The sequence below is a fragment of the Harmonia axyridis genome, chromosome 1 (assembly GCF_914767665.1).
Source record: "Harmonia axyridis chromosome 1, icHarAxyr1.1, whole genome shotgun sequence".
Taxonomy (NCBI): Eukaryota; Metazoa; Arthropoda; class Insecta; order Coleoptera; family Coccinellidae; genus Harmonia; species Harmonia axyridis.
In genome coordinates, this window is record NC_059501.1 from 63,034,870 (window position 1) to 63,058,036 (window position 23,167).

Below are 23,167 nucleotides of genomic sequence, written 5' to 3' on the forward strand. Positions count from 1 at the left end.
CCATATTGAGTAGATTGTAAATTTGCAATAAATTAATAAAAAAAAAAATTCTCATTTACCTTTGTTTTCTCCCTTAGTACGTACACACAGAACACTGTTACTATAGTATAAACAATGGATTCTTTATACATACTATGATACTACCTATACCTACTTCATAGCGAGAATGCCTTATCTCACGTTTTTTGCTCTTGTAGTTTTCGTTTCTATGTATTCTTGGATGCGTTTTTTTAGCTGATTATATAGTTGAATCCCCCGGAATTTTTTCAGAAATGCAGGATTTCAATTCCACTGAAAATAGCCTCAACTTTTTCTATTTTATAATAATTTTTTTTATTTTTATTGATAGCAAATTCTGCAATACTTTTCTAGAGGGTCAAATTTTCAATTTTTTTTCTATCTACGGCCTTGATTTGACCTTTTATTTAGAAGCTGGATAATTAATCAATTTTTCCAATCTTTCAAGGTCAGGATATCATGTAGAATATTTAAATTTTTGTACTATCTCAAACCATTAACTTGTTGTGACTTAAGATGTAAAGTTTTCTATTTTTAGGAAAGAAATCCTTTAGATTCTGAAAAAAAATGCATGTGCCAAATACTTACCATCTAGGAATTTGTGAAGATTCTTCGAATAACAATCACACAAGTTCTGTTTCATGAGATTATCAAATGAGGACCTTTTTGGAACATCTTATTTATTTTCTCAGAAATGGTTATATTTTTAAAATAAATTAGGTCATGTACATTTTACCTAAATATTCCTTTCAACATTTCAAAATCCATATTCAAACAATATTTGCATATTGTATTCTAAAAATACACCCAATAAGAATATCACATAGGACAAAAATGAATTGAAGTGTTCCAACTTTACAAACTTTTATCATAATCAAAATTATAATAATGGTACATTAATTTCAAATGATCTAAACTGAAGAATTGAATGTGATAAATATAAAAAGGATGTATTAGTTTCAGAGTGCTTAACTATAAAGATCGTCTTCAGGATCATCTTGGAAGTTGCCCTGATCTCCACCTGTGCCTCCAGGTGTCGCAGATTGTCCAGCGGCGGTAGGGAAACGGAAGTTTGTGCCGAATCCTCTAGACTGTTGGAGAGTTTGAGCGAACATTTCGTATTTTCTGATATCGTTATCAGTTACAGACCGCCTAGCAAATCTCATTGCTTCTTCAAAATGAGCTTTAGTAATTTCTGGGACTGGATCATCGTCATCCAACTGTAAATAAATGATAGATGGTTTTGAAAAAATCAATGCACCATTTGACCAACAAATCAAATAACTTTATTTCAATTGAAATGTGGAACAATTTGATAAGTCAAAAAATGAGGAAATCGCTGACTTCAAGACTGAAACTTTTGAGCGCTCATTAATTCATACACCCATTGCAGGGTGTAATTGCCGCATAAATGAAGATCTTTCATTTCTTTTTTCATATTCTGCTTGCGTTTTCTACGGTTTTGACGACGCTATTAACTCAAAGCTTGAAACTGTTATTATACATATACACTCCAACTATCAACTCGGTCTGTTGACATTGAAATATATGGATTTTTCTATGGTTTTGATGATAGTGGCTACACAAAATTTTACCCGAAATAGTCATTCTTCATTTACACCTCAGAGTAATAAACATAGATAGAGGGAGCATATATTATTTTCAGTAAGCAAATTTTGTCCCCAACATGAACTATCAAATTTGACATGAAGCGCGCGGAAATGAAAACATATTAGTGATACGATATTTCACTCAATTCGCGAGTTTCTCCACAAAGAACGCACTTCTTACATCCCATAGTGAATCAACGTTTCATATCAACTCAAAATATACTGAAATGAATACCTAAATATATCAGAAATTCAGAAAACAAATTTCAAGCGCGATAAACGACGTGAAACAAAGATTGACACTAGGAGAGCAATAGTTGCCAAATCTTGGATTTCAGCAGATAGATACAGAAAATAATAAATATTCTGCATACTATAAATTCGGCAATTAGGAAAAATATCTGATCCCAAATATTCAAATTTGCATATCTAATTGAGAATCACTCAAATAAATATATTTCAGTCAATGTAATATACATTCATAATGATATAGTAAAATTGTGGATTTGAAAATATATCACAATCCGACAACGTAATACAACCATGTTGGGGACATGTAAAAATTGCGTATACTCCCTCTATCTACGCTATGATATATACACAGAATCTCAATCACAGAAATATTCAATATTGTTCTGAAGTTGCGTTCACATTAGCGCAATTTCCTCACTTATAAAATTTTGTGTGAGTTTCGCTAATGTAAAAGTAACTTTCGATTTGCTAGTATTGATTATGTGATTAGCTTGAAATTGTTATCTCATATCAACACCCAAAATCTCAACTTAGTATTGTTATTACAAAAATTTTGGGTAATTTTTTTCGATATTCTTCTTGTCTGGTTACCCTGAAAATCTGAGTTTCCATTAGAGATTTAACGTGTTTACGGTTGGATAGAACCTAATTTGAGGACGAACTCATTATCAGTGAGGTTGAAATCATTCCCGGCTCAAAATTCGAAAATTACCGACACTGTGACAAAATTTTAGCGATAAGTTAGGGAGCAAGCGCGCAAAAAATGCGAAAAACTTGGGAAATTTCAAATAATCTTACTCTAAAATTAAATATACTCACATCCATAGCAAGACTTGTGCTTTCAACTCTTTCTCTTTCCCTTCTGATCTCAGACTCGATGCTTTGACGAATGGCAAGCTTGCAAGCCCTTTGGCAGATTTCTGTCAAGTCGGCACCTGAGAATCCATGCGTTACCTTAGCGATGTAAGTGAGATCTACATCTTTAGCGACAGGAGATTTTCGTAGATTGGCCTTGAAGATTGCCTCACGTGATTTTTCGTCGGGCAGAGGAATATAAATCAATTGATCTAGACGTCCGGGTCTCAGGATTGCAGGATCAATGATGTCTGAAGAAGAATGGATAGGTATTTAACAACAATTACATATTAGATTAATTTTAGAGGGTATAATCAATATCTGAAATTATTCACCTGGTCTGTTGGTAGCTCCAATGATGAAAACATTTTTCTTGGCGCCCATACCGTCCATTTCGGTAAGAATTTGATTTATTACTCTGTCAGCTGCACCACCAGCATCTCCTACACTGCCACCTCTCGACTTAGCAATGGAATCTAACTCATCAAAGAAGAGCACACAAGGTGCGGCAGATCTAGCCTATATAATACAAATAACACATTCAGAATAAGATTCATCAATGCATTATATTTAAACATAGTTATAACCATACATCGTCGGCGCACTGCCAAAAACCAGATTAGTAACATTTTGTGTAAATGAGGTTTGAAAGTTTCTGCCTCCAATAAAACAACTACATAAAAGAAAACTTTTAAACAAGTGAAAAATGACGTTGATTGTGATGTTGTGAACATAATTACTGCCAGAAATCAGGAAAATTGGGTACGAAAAAGCACTTAACACAAAAATTATAAAAAATGTACCTATCTCGTTTTGGCAGTAAACCGACGATATGTTTCTTGAACCTATCACCGGAAATTGATCATTCAATAGGTCGCTTAAAAGTTTATTGAAACTCTCTTTATGGAAAAGTTGGGCACACATTTCCTCTGCGCCAATGTAGAGCAATTAGTCATTTACTTTATTTGTAGTGCTCTATATTCGTACTTTCAAATAGCAAAAAAAAATGAGCATGCGTCAAAGATCGAAGGCTAACCATTGAGTCCTGGATGTCCACAAAATTTCATCTGGGTCGGATCTGCTGTTACTGAAATTGTTTTTCTGATAACCTTCTTGAATTCCAGTAATGCCATCAACATAAAATTTTGCATGTGATGACTTGAAACTGTTGTTTTACATCTAATCATAAAATTTCATCTTGATAGAATTATTAATTTTTAAATCATCAGGAAATTCAAATTTCAAATGCCCTTTAACAAACTCGACAGTGGATTTCAGGATCTGAACCTAACCTGAAAATTTCAAGTTTCTAGGTTCTTTCGTTCGAGAGTTATCGTCATTACGGCAGACGGACGGCCGGTACCAAAGAAGAACTTTCTTTCTGACGAAATGAGCTATCTATTCAAAAAAGAATTCGCGGCTAGTAGAGATATCGATTCCTGAAATTGAGACATTGAAAAAAGATTTTGACGCATTTTTTTTTATTGCAGAAGCCAATTAATTTGAATGAATAATGCATATTTTGTATCCCACTAACCAATAGCCGGTAATTTTTTTAATATAATAATATGTTTACTAACCTTGTCGAAAATGTCCCTGACATTGGCTTCAGATTCTCCAAACCACATGGTGAGCAGTTCGGGTCCTTTAACAGAGATGAAGTTTGCCTGGCACTCATTCGCGATGGCCTTGGCCAACAGAGTTTTACCGCAACCTGGCGGTCCATAGAACAGTACTCCACGAGAGGGCTGCATACCAAACTTGAGGAACTTATCTGGATGTTCGACTGGATACTGGACAAGTTCTTGCAATTCTTTCTTGACGTTTTGAAGACCACCAATGTCGTCCCAAGATATATTAGGAACTTCCACAACAGTTTCACGTAAAGCACTAGGACTGCTTTTAGACATTGCGTAACGGAAGTTTTCCATGGTGACGGCTAGAGAGTTCAGTACTTCGGCATCGATCTGATCATCTTCCAAATCAATAAGATCCATTTTTTCCCTATAATATTTATTCACTTATATGAGTTATTACTAGCACATGTATTTCCTAATGCTCTTCAATTAATCGTTCAAAAGGAATATGCATAGCGATTATTTCAAAAATTCTTCTCATTTACTCAGCGCTTTTATGTTTAATAAAAATCCAGATATCATTCAAATGACCCCACATTTTTTTTTATGAGAGAATGAGAACTTGCTACTCATATTGTGCTTCATGCATAAAATTGCTGCAAATTTAATTAAGAATTATGAATTGATCAGATTTCTGATGTCTACATGTAGTGTTATCTTATTCAAAATATACTTATAAAATGGTAGTCATTTTTTCGGCAAAGACGCCGAATCAGAAATTTTTGCCGATTGAGGTCGAGTTAAATAATACCACAATCTTTCAAATTATAACATGCGTTCATTTAAATTCGTGGCCAAGAGTGCTGTGGAGAAATCCGAGTTGATTTTCTGTGACAACGCGTTGCGCTTAGCTTACCATATCACTAACATTTGTTCACATATTTCGAATCTGGGAAGAATATGGTACAAGCTAAGCGCTACTTACACTCACAGAAAATCAACTCTAATTTCGCCACAGCACTCTGGACCATGAATTTCAATGAACGCTCGTTAGTATCCAGAAAATGTGGATACTTGACGTCCATTTATGTGTCAGATGTCAAATTGACATCTGATTTAAATATGCTTCTATGGATATTCTATGCTCATTCATTAGTTTTGATGTTATATATCAAATTAGCGTCTCATTCATTCATCGAAAAAGGTGATTACTCAAATGAAATAAAAAACACAAAAAAAATAATGACCTACTCAAGTTCAATTCCAATAGAAATTTGGATGCAAATGGACAGTCGGACAAATTAAATAGAATTTACTGAATTGTTTGTGAAGAAATGATAGTTTACTGAAGTGTCAATAAAAATTTATCTTCCTATCGTAGTTATATATTTTTTCAAAAATTCAAATACTAACCTAATTTGTTGTAAAGCAGCTTCTGAGCACAAGGATGCTAAATCGGCTCCCACATGACCATGAGTTTCTGCAGCAATTTGTTCTAAATCCACATCATCTGCCAACTTCATATTCTTGGTGTGTATTCTCAAAACCTCTAATCTTCCTGTGGAAAATATATAAGTGAAAAATTCTGAAGGGCAGACGAGAAATTGCTATCTCATATAATTGATTATTATTATTCCATCAACATCAAAACATATATCTCGATAACTATGAAAATACTAAATGTTTATCAAACAAGATAAAAAACAGCTAATTCAACACTATGGTTTATTATTTCTTTGTAAAAATAAAAAAAATAAAAATAAAATAAAAAATTAGATCATGATAGATTTGAACCCAGGTCCTCCCTACCAAAGATCCGTACACTAACCCCTGAGTTATCCTTTCTCATAGGTGACTTTGTAAATATGAAAAATTGAGTGCTGGGACTTTGTTTTAAAAAAAAATATTACATTCATTATCATTGTAGCAATGCATGTTTCCAATTTCATGTTTATGTGTTAAGTCATTGAGAAAAAAATTCATGGATCATATCCGTAAGCTTGAAGGATCAATGTGGACTAGCAAAAGATTTTTGTACCAAATTTCATGAAACAAGCTTCTAGCTTTCATTGATTTGTGAATTATATACATTCCAAAACCTAAACTGAAAATAACAAATGAGGTTAAACATATTTTTCCTCTTACGATTCCAAAGGTTTATTATTTTCAATGAAAAACAGTGTAGTAGGTTGAATCTGAGTGTTCATAACTTTCTAGATAATAGAAACATTTCAAGTATCTATACATCAGTGATTTCGTTTAAATTTTCACTTATTATTACGTACCTGTGGCATCAGGAATACCAATATCAATTTCTCTGTCAAATCTTCCAAACCTTCTCAAAGCAGGGTCGATAGAGTTTGGTCTGTTAGTAGCAGCCATAACGATAACGTGAGAGCTCTTTTTCATACCATCCATGAGTGTTAATAGTTGAGAAACTATACGTCTTTCAACTTCACCATGAGTCTTTTCACGTTTTGGTGCGATAGCATCCAATTCATCAATGAAAATGATGGCTGGGGAGTTCTTATCCGCTTCTTCAAATGCCTGTGAGAAATAGAGTAGTTGAACATTCTGAATCTGATTGTTCTGTTTCATATACACAATCAAATCTCAACGTGGTTGATCATGAAAATTGAGTTTCTCCTTTTCGATATTCTTCTTGAATTTTCTGTTTCTGGTAACGCAATTAACACAAAATTTTGCATGAAGGTGGAAATTGTTATTCTACATATAAACACAGAATTCCATCTGAATCGAATTAGTAGTTTATTATCAGGAAAACAAAATTTCAAACATTCATATTCACGGAACCTCTAGTAGGATTTTGCCTATTCAGAATGGAATCTCCCCTGAAAATTTCAAGTTTCTAAGTTTTCCGTTCTGCTGTTATCTTGTTTACGGCCAGCCGAACATAATTGAATCTGACAACGGATTCGTTGACAATGAGTCGAACCTCATCGTTTTTACATGATTTCCAACTCAAACTTTGAAAATTACATAATGACAAATATTTTTATTTATTTATTGCTCCCTGTTTGGGGAATGAGCGCTTAAAAATATTGATCTTTAGTAATAGTCCTAGTATCAGGTTTGAACTTATAGTGATTTCAACGATAAAAATTAATGCATTGAATTTACCTTTCTCAAGTTACTCTCAGATTCTCCAGCTAACTTGCTCATAATTTCTGGTCCATTTATTAAGAAAAAGAAAGCTCCAGTTTCATTTGCAACAGCTCTTGCAATAAGAGTTTTACCAGTTCCAGGAGGTCCATAGAGTAAAATACCACGTGGTGGCTTCACACCTATTGCTTTGAACAATGAAGGGTGACGTAAAGGAAGCTCAACCATCTCTTTTATTTGGGCCAACTGTTTTCTACAACCACCAATATCTTCGTAACCTACTGAATTAAGAGACTCTTCTTCCTCCTATGTTACAAAAATTATTCAATCAGAAAAAAGTATTGATTAGTGATTTGCTCGAGAGAACATACCTCACGACTAATTGGGTCACCATCACAGTGGATAACAGTATCTGGAGCCACAATGCAGTATGGAGTAGGATCTGTTTCAATAACTTTAAACTCAATTGCTCTCATACCTCCTCTCACGATAAAGACATCATCAACATGAATAGGCCTATAAGCTTCAAGGAAATATGGCTTCAAATAAACCTCGAAAAGATTTCTGAAAAATAAAATAACGAATAACTTTGGATATATTGTGAATATTGCTTAGAAAGATAATCCCAGTATTTCATTACGTTTTTAGAGCTCTACTTAAGAATTCAATTCACAGTCAAACTTTGATGAGTTTGAATCAATTCAACTGTCAATATCACTTGATAAATCAAGCTATTACTTGAATATCTCCCTTACTCAAACTGAATATTGAGCAACACATTTGATGAATGAATTTCTGAGGGAATCCCCTATTTACCTATGATTTCGACAGTGACGTTTAATGAGTATACTATATCAGTTACTACCAAGTGGAATAACTCCTATTATGTCTACTTTGTTGTATTTATTACCGAGTATATGTCGTTGAAACGTTCCTTAAAAACTTTACTCTATGATGAAAAATATACTTTCAGAAGTGGAAAGTGGTGCATGTAAAACTTTCACATTAAAAATCCGAGTCAAATTTTACCCTTCATGCGAGTAAATGATGATATTGTTACTCCAGAGTTTCCCACAGATGAGGATATTATTTTATAGATCCGAGTTAGAATCCATACAGATCAATGATGATGATGGCAGTGGAAATGATATGATTTACAGATGATAATATAGATTCTGACTTGCAATAACCTCCTTCAAATGAGTTGGTTGCAAATTTAATGCATATTTTGCATTTATTTTTTTTTAATTCAATGAATATACAATCGAATCTCTTTATAACTATTTAAATGACATTTGAACCAAAATAAAAAATCCTCCTTTCAGACACAACCAACTTTTTCCACAGCTGAATAGAAGCTGTGAAAGTATGTTTCTGTTAATGGGTATACATATAAAGAATATCATTTATCTGGATAGTGCATATGTATATGTACATTGTTGGCTCCCTACATATCATGAAACATTAATTTTTTTAATAACCTTGATAACTGAATTTAATTTTTTGCAGATGCTTGAAGCGATCAAAGTTTAACTGTCTATATGAAAACATAAAAAACTCTAAGCATTTGTTAATTAAACCATCAATATAAGGTTAAATCTTATCTTTAAGACAAAACCTGAGTAGGCATTAAGTCAGAAAAATTATTGATAACCTCTTTGTCATGTGCATTGAAAATGTTATTTCTTTGTTCTTTTAATACTCTTTGTAGGATCACTTTTATCCTATATTCTTTGTTGGAGAAATTTCATTTTAAACTTTTTATATAGAAATATCCAAATTACCAATTTTGTATCCTATGTAATTGAAATTCGCAAAAAATTAATTGTGATTTTTCATATTGCAGGAACATAATTTGTTACACACAGAATAATTTCACTTGCTCCAACATTCATTAGATATACCAATTTACAATTCAACTTTGACCTTATTTGACTTGATGATATTACTAGAAAATTGATTCTTTGTTATAATAGCATCATTTTGAATTGTGATGAAATATAGATATATAAAACACCCATTTCAGTAAATCAGTACTGCTAATAAAATATCAATAATGATATCCTATGTGAAACCTACCCAACGAGGCCTTCAACGGTATCATCAATAGGAAGAAGGTGAATTCTTTTTCCGTATTTCACATCTGGACATGCTTGAATAGATACTACATCTGACAAGCGAACTCTAAGATTATTTCTCACAATTCTATTCATCCTAATTTTCTCATCAGGGCAAGTTTCGTCAGAAAGAACTATGCATACAGTCTCTTTCCTTCGTTTTCCCTTGAGTAAAACGGTATCTCCTCTGAATAGCTGGAGTTCATCCATTTTTGCTTGTGAAAGAGCAACGACGGAGTTATCATCATTGATTGCTTCTTCGACGATAAGCCTATTTGGACGATCTTTCCTTTTGAGAATAGCGGTAGCCAAATCTTCAGGCGCATTACTTGTGCTTCTAAAAAAAAAATACAAGAATTATTTATAATTTATTCTTTCTTTATAACGTGGAGAAATCCGATGTATGGAATTTACTTCAAAAGTTTTTCCGATTTATAAATGTCATTAGACCGGAGTAATGCCTTATCCACCATGATGACATGGTATAATTTAAAAAAGTTCAAAGAAAGAAAAGCGAATTATTAATTTACATACCCTTTTTTCTTATCGGCCATAGCTAAGATTTATATTAATGAAAAAAATATTTTTATTGTAATACAAGTTCAAACACTTAGATATAACTCAAAGCTATAAAATTTTAAACGATCACTGCTTTTAGAATGACTTCGCCTTGTAATTCCAACTTTTGACAGAAGACAACAACGAACGGGGAATTAGCTTGCAAAAATGAAGCGATGTTACTTTCGATGGTTTCAAGATAATGAACAATACCGTGCATCTTCAGAAAATGATTATTTCATAATTTTTTTTATGTTCGGTAAAACAAATATAAATCTTATTAGAATTATATTACATGGTACCGCGCTTAATTATTTTCCTCTGAAAACAGTTGAGATACGAAAGCAGAAAATGATTGTTTCAATTCCTTTGAATTTGGGAGTTAACACGTATTACTTTCATAACATGTGCTGAGAAAATATCATAAATCAGTTGAAATTTACAAAGCAGCTGTGTAGTCTCAGATTAGTGATAAATAAATTAAATCTATATTCAATGCTGTAGATTCTATGGTTCACGGTTAACAAAGAAAATATTGACGTTTGACCTGTATCTAAATGATCGCAATTGACGCAATCTAAACATCTGAATCACAGATTACGTAATCTGTGATCTGAATCATCTGATTTTGATTTCCTTATACAGTGTCCCGTAAAAACCTCGTTTAACCAAACGAGATCAATAGGTATCCTGCTCCTACATATTATGAAAAATTCCTAATTGCCTATATTATAACATGTATTTTCAAAATTATATAACACAAGTAATTTTTTTCATCTTGCAAAAAAGATATTCCTATTTTTTCAAAAGCGGTAGGTGTGCTGCCGGTAGACTCTAGTTCGTCTTATTTTATTTTCATTTTTGAATAACCTATATTCTAATCTTCTGCATAAGAAAATGTTAGTTGCACATATGTATATTTTAAAATTACATTACCTTTTATATATGGCAAATTTTTTCGGTGAGCTAATGAATCACCCAGTACAGTAAAAAGACGACTTAGTAATTGAAGGTGCATTTTAGTACCTATGTATTTGTATTAACTAGTTGAGGTTGAGAGCGCCTATTCGAATGTGAGAAAAAATTGATTGATTTCACTTTTTCAAAGGGGGGTTACCCCTTATGAGTCAACTCTAGTTACGCCAGTGACCATGACATATTCATTTTGCATTTAAAGAGGAATAATTGAAAACGTCAAGTAAATCAGTTCGAGTCATTGTAGCAAAATTCAAATACACGAAATAATTAATTGAGAGCAAGGGCGTAGAAATGGGGGGGGGGGTAATTACCCCCTAAGATTTCCAATATATAAATTTCAGAAAATTGTTTCCATAAAAATGAACGAATAATCAGTTTACTTTCCTTTGAAATCGGCAGTAAAAAATCGGACCCTTTCACGGTTTATGAGTTAATTATCGCTTTCAAGATGAGTAATTTTATTGCACATTGCACTACGAGCACATCTATGACCGAGGTTTATTATTTTCCTTTATCGCTTTATCTATCCGCTTTGTCGACGTCACCCCTTATTTGCCATCTGTGATTTTTGCATTCGTCATCGGTGTGCACTTACCAGTTGTTTTCGTTTTTGTATCATTCTCGTCACAAAATTTCAATACTGTAGTTATCAAAGAACTGAACTGAGTAGTTCGCATCGAAAAATTGTCTTGGCTGTGTTGTACAATTGATTGTGTTTCATTCAAATTGCAATTTATTTGTGAAGATATCAGTTTTGAATCGACTATATCTACACGGTGTTCCTGAATTGAAGGTACAAATGAAAATGACAGATTTCTCCGATCATTTTCAATAAAAAAAATCCTATTACATGAGTCCGCAAACGTTTTTTTTTTGAGATACAGGTGTTAAAAATCAAGTTTCTTCTCATTGCACCTTCCCTTCACAAGATAAACTTGAATGTAAAAAAACTCTAGTCCAGTACTTCACTTTTTGGTTTGTTGTAGTTTTGTCGTATCTGCTACCGATTTCGAAAAAAAATCAAACAGCTCTCTAGTAATCTTCAGGAAAATCCAAATTATTATGAAGATCCCGTTATTACGCTGTGATGAATAGATTAATTAATTTTAGTACTTATTTACCCACTCTGTTGCAAAGGTTATAATAAAGATTCGATAAACTGATATACTTAAGCATCACTAAAAACTACGACTACAAGAAACACCCTGTATCTCGCAAACAAAACGTTTGCGGGCTCATATTTATGGGAGGTTTTATTATTAAAACTATCCAAGCAATCTCTCATTTTCCTTCGTATTTCCAATTATTAGGAACACCTAGTATAAGGAATAAGGTAAGAACAATTGAATTGGTAATAAAAAAAAATATTTCAAGTAATTTGGTTCAAACACAATTACTGCTATGAGCAAACGTTGAGGTCAAAAATTTTTTTTTCGATTACCCTCAAGAAAAAAAATATATATCTACGCCCCTGATTGAGAGAATGAAATCTTTCTGAAAAATGTGACACTTATAAATATCAAGTGGATCAATACAGATGCAATAATTCTGGGTCATAAATAAATTGCTACCGCTACCCTGAAAGGAAAGGTTCAAACGCAAAATAAAACTTCTGTATCTTTTTATTTTTATTTACTATACAATAATTCTTATAGAAATAATAGTATATTATTCAACGAGCGGTAATGTAGGTCATAACTCACGCAGATGAGGTTTGCAGCACGAGCCGCAGGCGAGTGCTGTAATTCATCAAGTGAGTTATGACCATTACCGCAAGTTGTATACTATACTTTATCTACGACTATATCAATAAATACTAAGAAAAAAATACAGACTTAGAATATAGACAGAAGGAACGGGAAATAAACATATATGCTCGATCCCGACTACAAGAGAGATGGAAACTTAGTGTCACCAATCACAATCGAACTAGCTTCGGCTAGCTCGAATCCAGTACAGAGTACAGACATAGAACTATATTGAAAAACCTTAATAGTTGCCTAAAAAATGCATTGAAATATACCAAAAAACATTCCCTGTAAACGACGACTTAATGTCCTTACTGCTACAAACTCCTTTATATTTTTTTCGGGCCAGCAATTGTGTATGGTACCATTAGCTGTTTGTCTTTTGGAAATGTATACCTATATAATATTTCATCATCACTATCTGAATAAATCGTTTTCAGCAAAACATTCACAATAATTAGATATCAACTTCATTTGAAAACGTCAAAATTATTAAAGTGACATTCCCTCGGACATTCCTCCCCTCAATAACAATAATGGAATGTTCCCTTTCGGCCAATCGAATAGAAGCAGAGAAGTATAGAAGCACACATCCATATTTTCCGATTTATTATAGTGAGTTATTATAACTCACGATGTTTGTTAATAGATACTATTAATTTCTCAAAAACAGTTGAATAATGAATTTATAATTGAATAGGAGTAGATAAACACCTTTTAAAGGCTGCAACTGCTTCTACGATACTGAAAGAATCTACTACCTTTGGAATTTGGACAAACATTAGCTCGTTTTAAAAAACGTTGAATATTTTGGAGGAACCCTGCAAACTAATTGTAATGAAGTTGCATGATGTATTATTTTTTTTAAACAAAAACAAATAATCATGGATCAGAACAGGAATTCATACTAGAATTTGGTACCTACCTACTACTTAACGAGGTCAAATTAGCGATATTATTCCTTAGGTTCAAACTTCAACATGAAATTGATATTAAATCAGGTTATTCTAATTTGTAATTGCTACATTATCTTTCCATTAAAAGAAGCTCGAACAATTGAATATTCGAAAATCGATAACTTTCGAATGAATTTTTTTTCACGAAATTTTGCATGTAGATTTCTGTTTTCGAATATTTTGAACACAAATTTGAAGTCTGCCGCTAGGTAGAAGTGATTTTCTGTCAACACAATATTATTCATCATTCTTTTGTAATTAATTTTTTGTTAGGAAATGAAAACGCATTTAAAAATAAAGAATGTATGCTTGAAAGGTTTCATTTTCTCTTCTTCCAAGTCATTATAATATATCGGCATTAAACCATAGGACATGAAATATATCTTTGGAATTTAATAGGGATATTCGGACCCTGAATTTATTTAATTTTCAAGTTTTCTTGTTTGTTAGACATACATGTTTGACAAACAGAAGACTTACCTTGATTGAACCCGATCATTTAAGACCATTATCTGTTAAAAATGACAGACAAATGATAACCCGCTGTTTTTCGAAAAAAAAACACTCAATAAGCGATACATACAAATGGAAACGTAAAAATTAAAATTTGTGGTCCTGAAAAGGACCGATTGAGAATGTAGATATCGATGGTAAAAATTAACCTCCAAATCCGTACAGGGTACGTCCTTGACGTTTCAAAGCATATACAACGTCCATCGCTGTAACTGTCTTCCTTTTAGCGTGTTCAGTATAGGTTACAGCATCCCTGATAACGTTTTCGAGGAAAACCTTGAGAACGCCTCGGGTTTCTTCATAGATAAGGCCAGAGATACGTTTAACTCCACCACGTCGTGCCAATCTTCTGATAGCGGGTTTAGTTATACCCTGGATGTTATCACGGAGGACTTTTCTGTGACGTTTAGCGCCACCTTTTCCTAAACCTTTACCACCTTTGCCTCTGCCAGTCATTTTAACAAATCACTAAACTTTACAATTTACTGAAGTCAAGAGAACTGACCATAAAACTGAAACTGCGCTTATTTATACCGCGTCGGGTTCCCCTACCTCGACTTCTGCCTGGCCAATACTGTCGCGGGAAGGCGGCCCCTCCACCAATGCAGGGTATAAATACAGCTGCATGAGTCATTTTATTTCACAGACGCTTAATATAAGTTAGTTTATATTGATTTGACTTAATTATTTATTAATAATGGCACGTACTAAACAAACCGCCAGAAAATCTACGGGTGGCAAAGCACCTCGTAAACAATTAGCTACAAAGGCAGCTCGTAAAAGTGCACCGGCTACCGGAGGAGTCAAGAAGCCCCATCGTTATCGTCCAGGTACGGTAGCACTCCGTGAGATCCGTCGTTATCAGAAGAGTACGGAGTTGCTGATCCGTAAATTGCCATTCCAAAGGCTGGTGCGTGAAATCGCCCAAGATTTCAAGACCGACCTCCGTTTCCAAAGCTCCGCCGTGATGGCCCTTCAGGAAGCGAGCGAAGCTTATTTGGTTGGTCTTTTCGAAGATACCAACTTGTGTGCCATCCACGCTAAGAGAGTAACCATCATGCCTAAGGATATTCAACTTGCCAGACGTATCCGGGGTGAACGTGCTTAAGTTTCATCTCCTGGAAATCTTTAACATCGGTTCTTTTCAGAACCACAAATTTTTTATTTTCATTTTCACAATTTGATGTATCGATATTTTATCTCAATATTTTGATTTGGTTCAAATGTTTTTTAATATTTTTAGAGACTTATATCGAAGACCGGGTAACTTTTTACCAAAACCAGACGACAAATGGTGAAAGAATCACAAGCAAAATAAGCCAAAGAGTCAATAAGTAAATGGCCGGAACTGAAAAGCAGCAATGTTTTTCTTGAAAATGTTTCTTTAAGCTCGACCAAATAGCTTCATTGTGATCCGAGTATTTATTTATAGACTGATAAAAATTCTTCTAAATTCTTATCGAGTTATAATTATAAACTTTTAAATATTTAATGTTCGTTTTATCTCAACTTCGGTGGTTTCTAAAATCTCTTGCAGCTTGATGGAGTTTCGATAAACAATTTTCAATTGTATTTGAGTCATAATACATAATTAATTTCGATATAAATGTGTTTGTAATTGTTATCTTTGACCTTCGGGGCAGTGATTCATTATGAAGTACTATTCTTGTAATTATGGGTTTTGTCTTCTCTCATCATATAATTATCTTTTATTCGTTTGAATGTTTTGATCTGCCGATACCGAGGAAACAGAAGTAAATACTTGAATTAGGAAGCTGAATAAACATTAACTTTTTCTGACAAAAACTCATCCGATTAATTTAAACTTATATTTCATATAAAAGTTCGAAGCTTTGACTTCAGTTTAGACGAAATAACTTGGATTTTCTCTATTTCAGTATCGTAATGAACTCATTACAACATTGTTTCCCTATCAAAATTCAACACACATCAATTGTCGAGATAATATGATTTGGATTTAGTGAAATGATTTGCGACATTATTAACAATTTCTCTTAATTCTATTGATGTTAAATCGATTTTGTCAGACATTATTGACGAATTTAATGCGTAATTATAAATTATTTCAAAATTCGAAACGTACGATTCAAATTCTGTAATCTCTCAATTCTCGTAACAGTCACACCAACTGCCAAGATACAATACAATACAAATCTCACTAGGATTTATGATCTGAATTTTTCATTGAATTTCACAAATCTTGAAATAGAGAAAATATCGTCTAATACTCGTTGCAGAAGACAATTCCAACACTCATGCCCATTCTGCAACTTGTTTTAGAATATACTATTATTATTATAATGAATATAATCAGTCAGTGGAAAACCATGAGTCTCAATTGTTGTCTAAAACTTGCAGATAGGTAAAAGTATAAATTAGCTTTAGCTAGACTTTCGCCTAATGAAGACGGTTATTATAATTATTATTGTTATATGTGGAGAAATCAGCTAATAAAAGCTATGTCTTTTTTTAATAGTATCGTTTAAGGCCTACACACACTACCACCCGAAAAGGCATCCATCGATTGTCGGTCGTGTGTTAGACCTTAACCTGCGTTTAATGAATGATGAAAGGTAAAATCACATCGAAAATATAACATTTTTCCATTCCAAAATTCAGGACATGTTTTATTTCATGCGTATATTTATTACCTACATTGTTGAAATAATGCTGCGAAATGTCCTTATCTAGTCATAAATTTTATGAGCCACTACGCACATTTCGATATTTGTATTTGAATTTTTCGACTTCTTAAAGATTTCATCACCTAGGTACTCAACAGAAAATATGCAGCAAATGAATTCCCTTTTTTATAACATGGATATATAAATTTCTTATCAAATTACGAAAAACATCAGAAGTTTCACTTCCACACGGCAAATCAACCAAGTTCCTATCTATAATAATTTGTGAACTTCATCAGATAATCAATATATTCGGTGGCCACCAAGGCTTCCGGATTTAACACCGTTAGATTTTTTCAAATTGATAAAGGTTGTTCTATAAATTTGTAAATTTGACCAAAAGAAAAAATCTAACTGTTATATGCGGAACCATATAATTTAATTATCTGTTCCCAGATTATTATGGATAGACATTTGGTTGATTTGCCGTGTGAAACTGAAACTTTTGATGATTTTTATAGTTTAATAAGGAATTTATATCATGATATATATTTTTGAAAAGGGAAAAATTAAGCTATTTCATTTGTTATAGAAATTGTTATGGTTTATATTTAAAAGAATACAAGTTTGTATTATAACTTCAAAACTAATGGCAATAAAAATAAATTAACACACCAATGGATTCTTCCAAAAAAAGTGCCTGAAGATTTTTTTTAATAATTTTAATAGCACCTATAATAAAGAAGTTGTGATTACTCTTCATTTCAAGCCAATTTCCAATTTTCTCTTATATCTAAAAACAGTTGAATTTATGAGGTTGCGGTTTTCATTAAAATAATTCTCTCCTAAATCGAGCCGAGAATGTGCCATTCATTTTTTTTTAGCTCGAAGGGGTTCTGAGATACCCTAAGAACACAATACATATCAAATTTCATTTAATAAGTTTTTTTGAAAAGAGCAAAAAAATATAATTCTCACAATCTCACATATCAAAGTTATAATCATGTGAGATATTTTTGTAAGAAGTCACTTCCCAAAACATATGGAATATTCATAAAATTGAGTTAGATACTCATAAATATGATCAAATTTTAATACAATTTTTTTTTCTGTGACTGTGTACTTAGTCGATACGGATTCACAGCTGAAACGAACAATTGTTATAAATATTTTTGAAGACCTAAATTTTTATGGTTATCACAAAATTCCATATTCAAGTGCCAATGCTTGTTTGGAAGAATCGACGAAAAGTCAATTAATTTAGATAATGTATCAACAAAAAGTTACTAAACAAGAATAACAATTGATATACATGTAGAAAAACATCTTTAACATGTGGCGGCATACTGATGGAATTCGTTGGTTCTTCAATATTTATTTTCATGCACATGGTTGCTAAAAAGTCAATAAACAGATATTATGTAGTTTTTTGTTTTCGAGGAGAATACCAAGAGAAATTCTTCTGTAGAAAAGACGCTTACATTGAATATTCATAAAATTAAATAGGAACAATTATCACCAATAATTGACGATTGATTTCTCTCAGATTCCATGTCTGATAGAAGTTAATGAGTTTAAGGAAATTGGTGTATAATTTGAAGTATTCATACTTTAATTACAAAATTAGAATGACATCAATACCAATATAATACAAATTATTTATGAAATCATATCTCAAATATTTCAGTTGAAATTTGGAAATATCAGAGAATGAATGCAATTCAAGATGGAATTTAACATGCACAAACACCAATAGATAGGTACAAGAGTATTTATTGTTTTGTTAGTATTATTTTTTTTCGTTTTCTTTTTCATATATCAGATATTTGAAGAAAAAACAGTAATAAGATCTTAACATTTTGTATGAATTTTTGAAATGTCCTCATGAATACGAGAAACGAAATGTCTTATTTAAACCAATTCTAAAAATTTTCTTACGTAGCTATTTGGGAATAACAACCGTACACAAATATTTATAAAACTGATCCCAGTGGCACACCCCAGGATTTTGGTTTCGGGGGCTGAACTAAAAAATTTTAAAAATTCATAATGATGTAACTCTGCAAAATACACACTATATGGTTTTTTATTTTCACTGTTAACGAATAATATCTCGAAACATGAAAAAAAGAGAAATTATCCACGAGAAAAAAATTTAAATGAATAAAATCCGAATAAAAATTCCAGATACCTATTCATAATTTGCAAACTATCAGTACTTTCATCGTAGCAATGTATGTTTTAAATTTAATAATTATAAGTAAGTGTTTATATTGTTTCCTTGATGTTTTGCCTTTAAAATTCAAGGATTTTTGTATTAAATTTAGAGCAAATATCTCTTATAGTTCTGGACTGCAAACGGCGTGCAGAAGAATTTTTCTAATAGATTTTTAGATTCTACACATTCCAATTCCGGCCCCAAAGCTCCCCCGTGGCTGCTCCAAAGCATTACAACATTCCCTCATCTATTACGACGCAGATGGTTTTTAAAAACCCTGTACATAACGAAATATTCAAGGAACAGGGTCGAGGTTGCAGCTGTTACCCGTTTACCTGCTAAAGAGGGTCCAAGAGCCCTTCCATGGGTTTGGGTACCTACTTGAAATTCCATAACAATATTTTAGAGACACCAATAAAACCATTGATAAAAAAAGCGTAAAATTTTAAAACTGTAAATTGTTTCTTTTATCCAAATAAAAAAGTTTTTCTTGGTAAAGTAGATATATGAAGAATACTTCAAAAAACGTAATTACTTCTATATTAGAGTCATTGAGTGATTAAAGACCATTTTTGTCTCAAAATTCGAAAATTACAGACATATGTACAACTTTATTGCTTTATTCGTAAAAAAACAGCTTTTATCCACATAATTTAAAATGTTATTATTATTAGATTTACTGGAGGATCTAAAATGACGGTATCAAGTATAATTAAAAATTTTTTTTATGATATGTCCTCAATATAAACTGGTAAAACGTAATTACGCTATATTATAGTGCGGTATACCGAGTTTATATCGAGGACATATCATACAAAATTTTTTTTTAATTATACTTCATACCGTCATTTTAGATCCTCCAGTAAATCTTATTGTAATAACATTTTAGATTATGTAAAGAAAATCTGTTTTTTTTACGAATAAAGCAATAAAGTTGTACATATGTCTATAATTTTCTAATTTAGAGACAAAAATGGCTCAAATCACTCAATGATGAGAATTGAGGCAAAACAATTCTGTCCATCCGTTCCCTGATGTGTACTCGATAACTCTTGAACAGAATGATCTAGAGACTTCAAATTTTCTAGTCCGAATGGGCGACACCCATTTGAAATTTTGTTTCATCAATGTTTCTCAAGTTCAGAAATCAGTTGTAAAATAGAGAAAAACTACTTATGCAAAATCTCCTGAGAATCGCATCGATTTTTTTTTTTTTTGGAAGTTAGGCATTGCAAAACTTATGCATACAATTTTACTGAAATATGTATATAAACTTCTTTGAAAATATGGGTCATTCAAAATGTTGTGATTTGGTGGGTTGTGAAGTTTATGATGAAAAGATGCAGCATTTATTTTCTAGAATTTGTGAAAATCACTGAAAAGATTTTAATTTCGTCTGTAACATACAATTTTGAACGCAGAATGTTCTACTTTCGTGATTTTTAAGTCCTAACAGATCATAGAAACTATTTTAGAGATATAGAAGAGAGTAGGTGTTTTTTAAATGGGACAACCTATATTTTTGAACGTAATTTTTTTAGCCTCAGATCTTTCGAAAACATTTTCTTTTCAGTTTTTCAATAATGTCATCCGTTTTTTTTTTAAGTGTAGAACACCTTGTATATCGATGTCTACATTATGGTGAACTCCGTCGTCGAATAGGACTAAAAGATAATCTAAGAGACAATCTCACCTCGAAAACTCAAATCGAAGCATCAATTCAATTTCTAAAAGATTGTCAACTGTACAATCAAATTTGATTGTTATCATTTTAGTTGAATGTTTCCTGTTTTGTGAATATTTTATGAAGTGTATTATTTGTTATGCCTAGAGGATAAGTACATTGTATATTGTGTCAATGGCCTAGCTGCTGAGACACGTTAATTCAAAAAAAAAAAATATATATATATAGTACTGTGGGAATAAAGTCAATTATTATTATTATTATATTGAATTTTTCAACTACATATTTCGTATGAGTATAAACCATAAAAATTTCTGAAAAAAAGTTTTAGAATTTTTCGAATATTTCGAACAGAAAAGTCATTTCCAGAAATTCGAGAACAAATCAATATATCTGCTTTTTGATATCTTATTATTTAGAAAAAAGAGAGAGAAGTTTTTTTATTTACGTCTTATAGTTCTTGAGGTGTTTTCAGTGAGCAATCGAATTTGGTACACTTTATGCATATTGGAGCAATCTAATTCTGAAATGTTGTGAAGAATGAACATCTAATCTAGACAAATCATGGCCCTACAAAATAACCTGACTACTTGTTAGTGTTTAATGGATTCCGTCCTTACTTGATGTAAATTAATTATAAATAAAATGATAAAACAAAGATCAGTGGAAATTACTTTGTTTCATAAATTTTTCTTGTTAGTATTAATCGAATCCTTATTTTTTTATATACATTAATGATTTTCTACTACATTCTCATTCTCATCTACAAACAGAATTATATATGACATTAATCTTTGTTTGTGAAGATATTGATATTTTTTTCTTCATGAAAGAAAAAATGAGAACATCATAAAAACTCTCAATAATTTCATATTCCATATTTGAAATGCAAGCATGATGCATGATGAAAAATGAACATGACAATGAAGTTACAGCGTAGATGGCACCTCAATTTTCACAAATTATTTTTATTTTTATTAAAAAAAACACATTCAAATTGCACTATATCCCTAAAAATAGATATTGATTTCAGGTTTTGAAACAAATGAATTATTATGAACTACTAAGTTTCTATCTTTCATAAATTTACCGTATCGTTCAACGTTAAGATCTGTATGAACCGATTCAATTTTCAACTGATAATAAATAAATAAATTATACAGATTCCCATAATGAAAATCACAAAAAGAAACATCGATCTAGAAAACACAAGGATTCAATCAGTGATAAACAAAATCACATTGGGCATCAATACATGTGAAAATAAAAAAACCTATCATTACGTTCCTGATCGAATTTTTGAGATTTCTGAATTTTCATTTTCTTTTCGTTGAATTGACTGAATTTTTTCAAATATAATGAGCTATATATTAACCAGTAACATTCCATTCATCTATCCACTATTCGTTCAAATGTTAGATTAAATCTTAAATTAATTGAATAAAATTGTAGTTTTTTTTAAGCAATACTGATATTTCTGATGAAGTGAAATAGAATATTTATCACATTTTAAAACCAAAGTTATTTTACGTGACTTGAAATGAAGCAACAATTCCTCTCATAATGACAAGAACATCAAGGGGCGGAGCCAATTTCGGTATCCCGTCGTAAATAAATACGAAAAATAAAGGGAATTTCAAGTATTCAGTTTGAAACGTGCTAAAGGTGTAGTTTATATTATACTTTTAATCATGCCTCCTAAGAGTCCTAAGTCTAGTGGAAAAGCCGTGAAAAAGGCCGGCAAAGCCCAGAAAAACATCTCGAAGACCGACAAGAAGAAGAAGCGCAAGAGGAAGGAAAGTTATGCCATTTACATCTACAAGGTATTGAAACAAGTCCATCCAGATACCGGAATTTCCAGCAAGGCCATGAGCATCATGAACAGTTTTGTGAACGATATTTTTGAACGCATCGCTGCCGAAGCGAGCAGATTAGCCCATTACAACAAACGTTCCACAATTACCAGCAGGGAAATTCAGACGGCAGTGCGACTTCTCTTGCCCGGTGAGCTGGCCAAGCACGCAGTCAGTGAAGGTACTAAGGCAGTGACAAAATACACCAGTTCTAAGTGAAGAATTTTCATATCTACATACCAAACGGTTCTTTTCAGAACCACTAATTTTTCAAACTTATAATATGATCTAATCTATTTTTATCTCTTCGTCTTTAATATTTTAATTACAGGGTGGTTCAAAATTCAGTATCTAGATTACAGGGGCGTATTTTTCAGGTCAAAATAATACTTATTTTTCAACAATCATGTAAAATTTTTTTAGTTTTTTCTTCATTGCTCTTTTAGTTTTAGGATATTAAGA

At 32.0% G+C, this 23,167-nt stretch overlaps 4 protein-coding genes across 4 annotated transcripts; 2 read left to right on the forward strand and 2 right to left on the reverse strand.

Moving 5' to 3' along the window:
• Window positions 1–865: 865 nt before the first annotated feature.
• Window positions 866–10,253, reverse strand: LOC123685595 (transitional endoplasmic reticulum ATPase TER94). The gene is made up of 10 exons (XM_045625296.1): window positions 10,087–10,253; window positions 9,515–9,889; window positions 7,807–7,999; window positions 7,454–7,741; window positions 6,598–6,859; window positions 5,726–5,870; window positions 4,316–4,739; window positions 3,071–3,254; window positions 2,700–2,986; window positions 866–1,238 (listed from the first exon to the last, which is right to left on the reverse strand). The coding sequence occupies exons 1-10, from the start codon at window positions 10,104–10,106 to the stop codon at window positions 987–989; spliced, it is 2,430 nt and encodes an 809-aa protein (XP_045481252.1). The 5' UTR covers window positions 10,107–10,253; the 3' UTR covers window positions 866–986.
• Window positions 10,254–14,400: 4,147 nt separating this feature from the next.
• LOC123685604 (histone H4) lies at window positions 14,401–14,812 on the reverse strand. The gene has a single exon (XM_045625325.1). It carries the CDS (start codon window positions 14,759–14,761, stop codon window positions 14,450–14,452), a length of 312 nt encoding a protein of 103 aa, XP_045481281.1. The 5' UTR covers window positions 14,762–14,812; the 3' UTR covers window positions 14,401–14,449.
• Window positions 14,813–14,931: 119 nt separating this feature from the next.
• LOC123685602 (histone H3) lies at window positions 14,932–15,838 on the forward strand. The gene has a single exon (XM_045625310.1). It carries the CDS (start codon window positions 15,003–15,005, stop codon window positions 15,411–15,413), a length of 411 nt encoding a protein of 136 aa, XP_045481266.1. The 5' UTR covers window positions 14,932–15,002; the 3' UTR covers window positions 15,414–15,838.
• A 6,705-nt stretch (window positions 15,839–22,543) lies between these two features.
• Window positions 22,544–22,924, forward strand: LOC123672910 (histone H2B-like). Its single transcript, XM_045607249.1, has one exon. The coding sequence runs from the start codon at window positions 22,544–22,546 to the stop codon at window positions 22,922–22,924; it is 381 nt and encodes a 126-aa protein (XP_045463205.1).
• The last annotated feature ends 243 nt before the right edge of the window (window positions 22,925–23,167 follow it).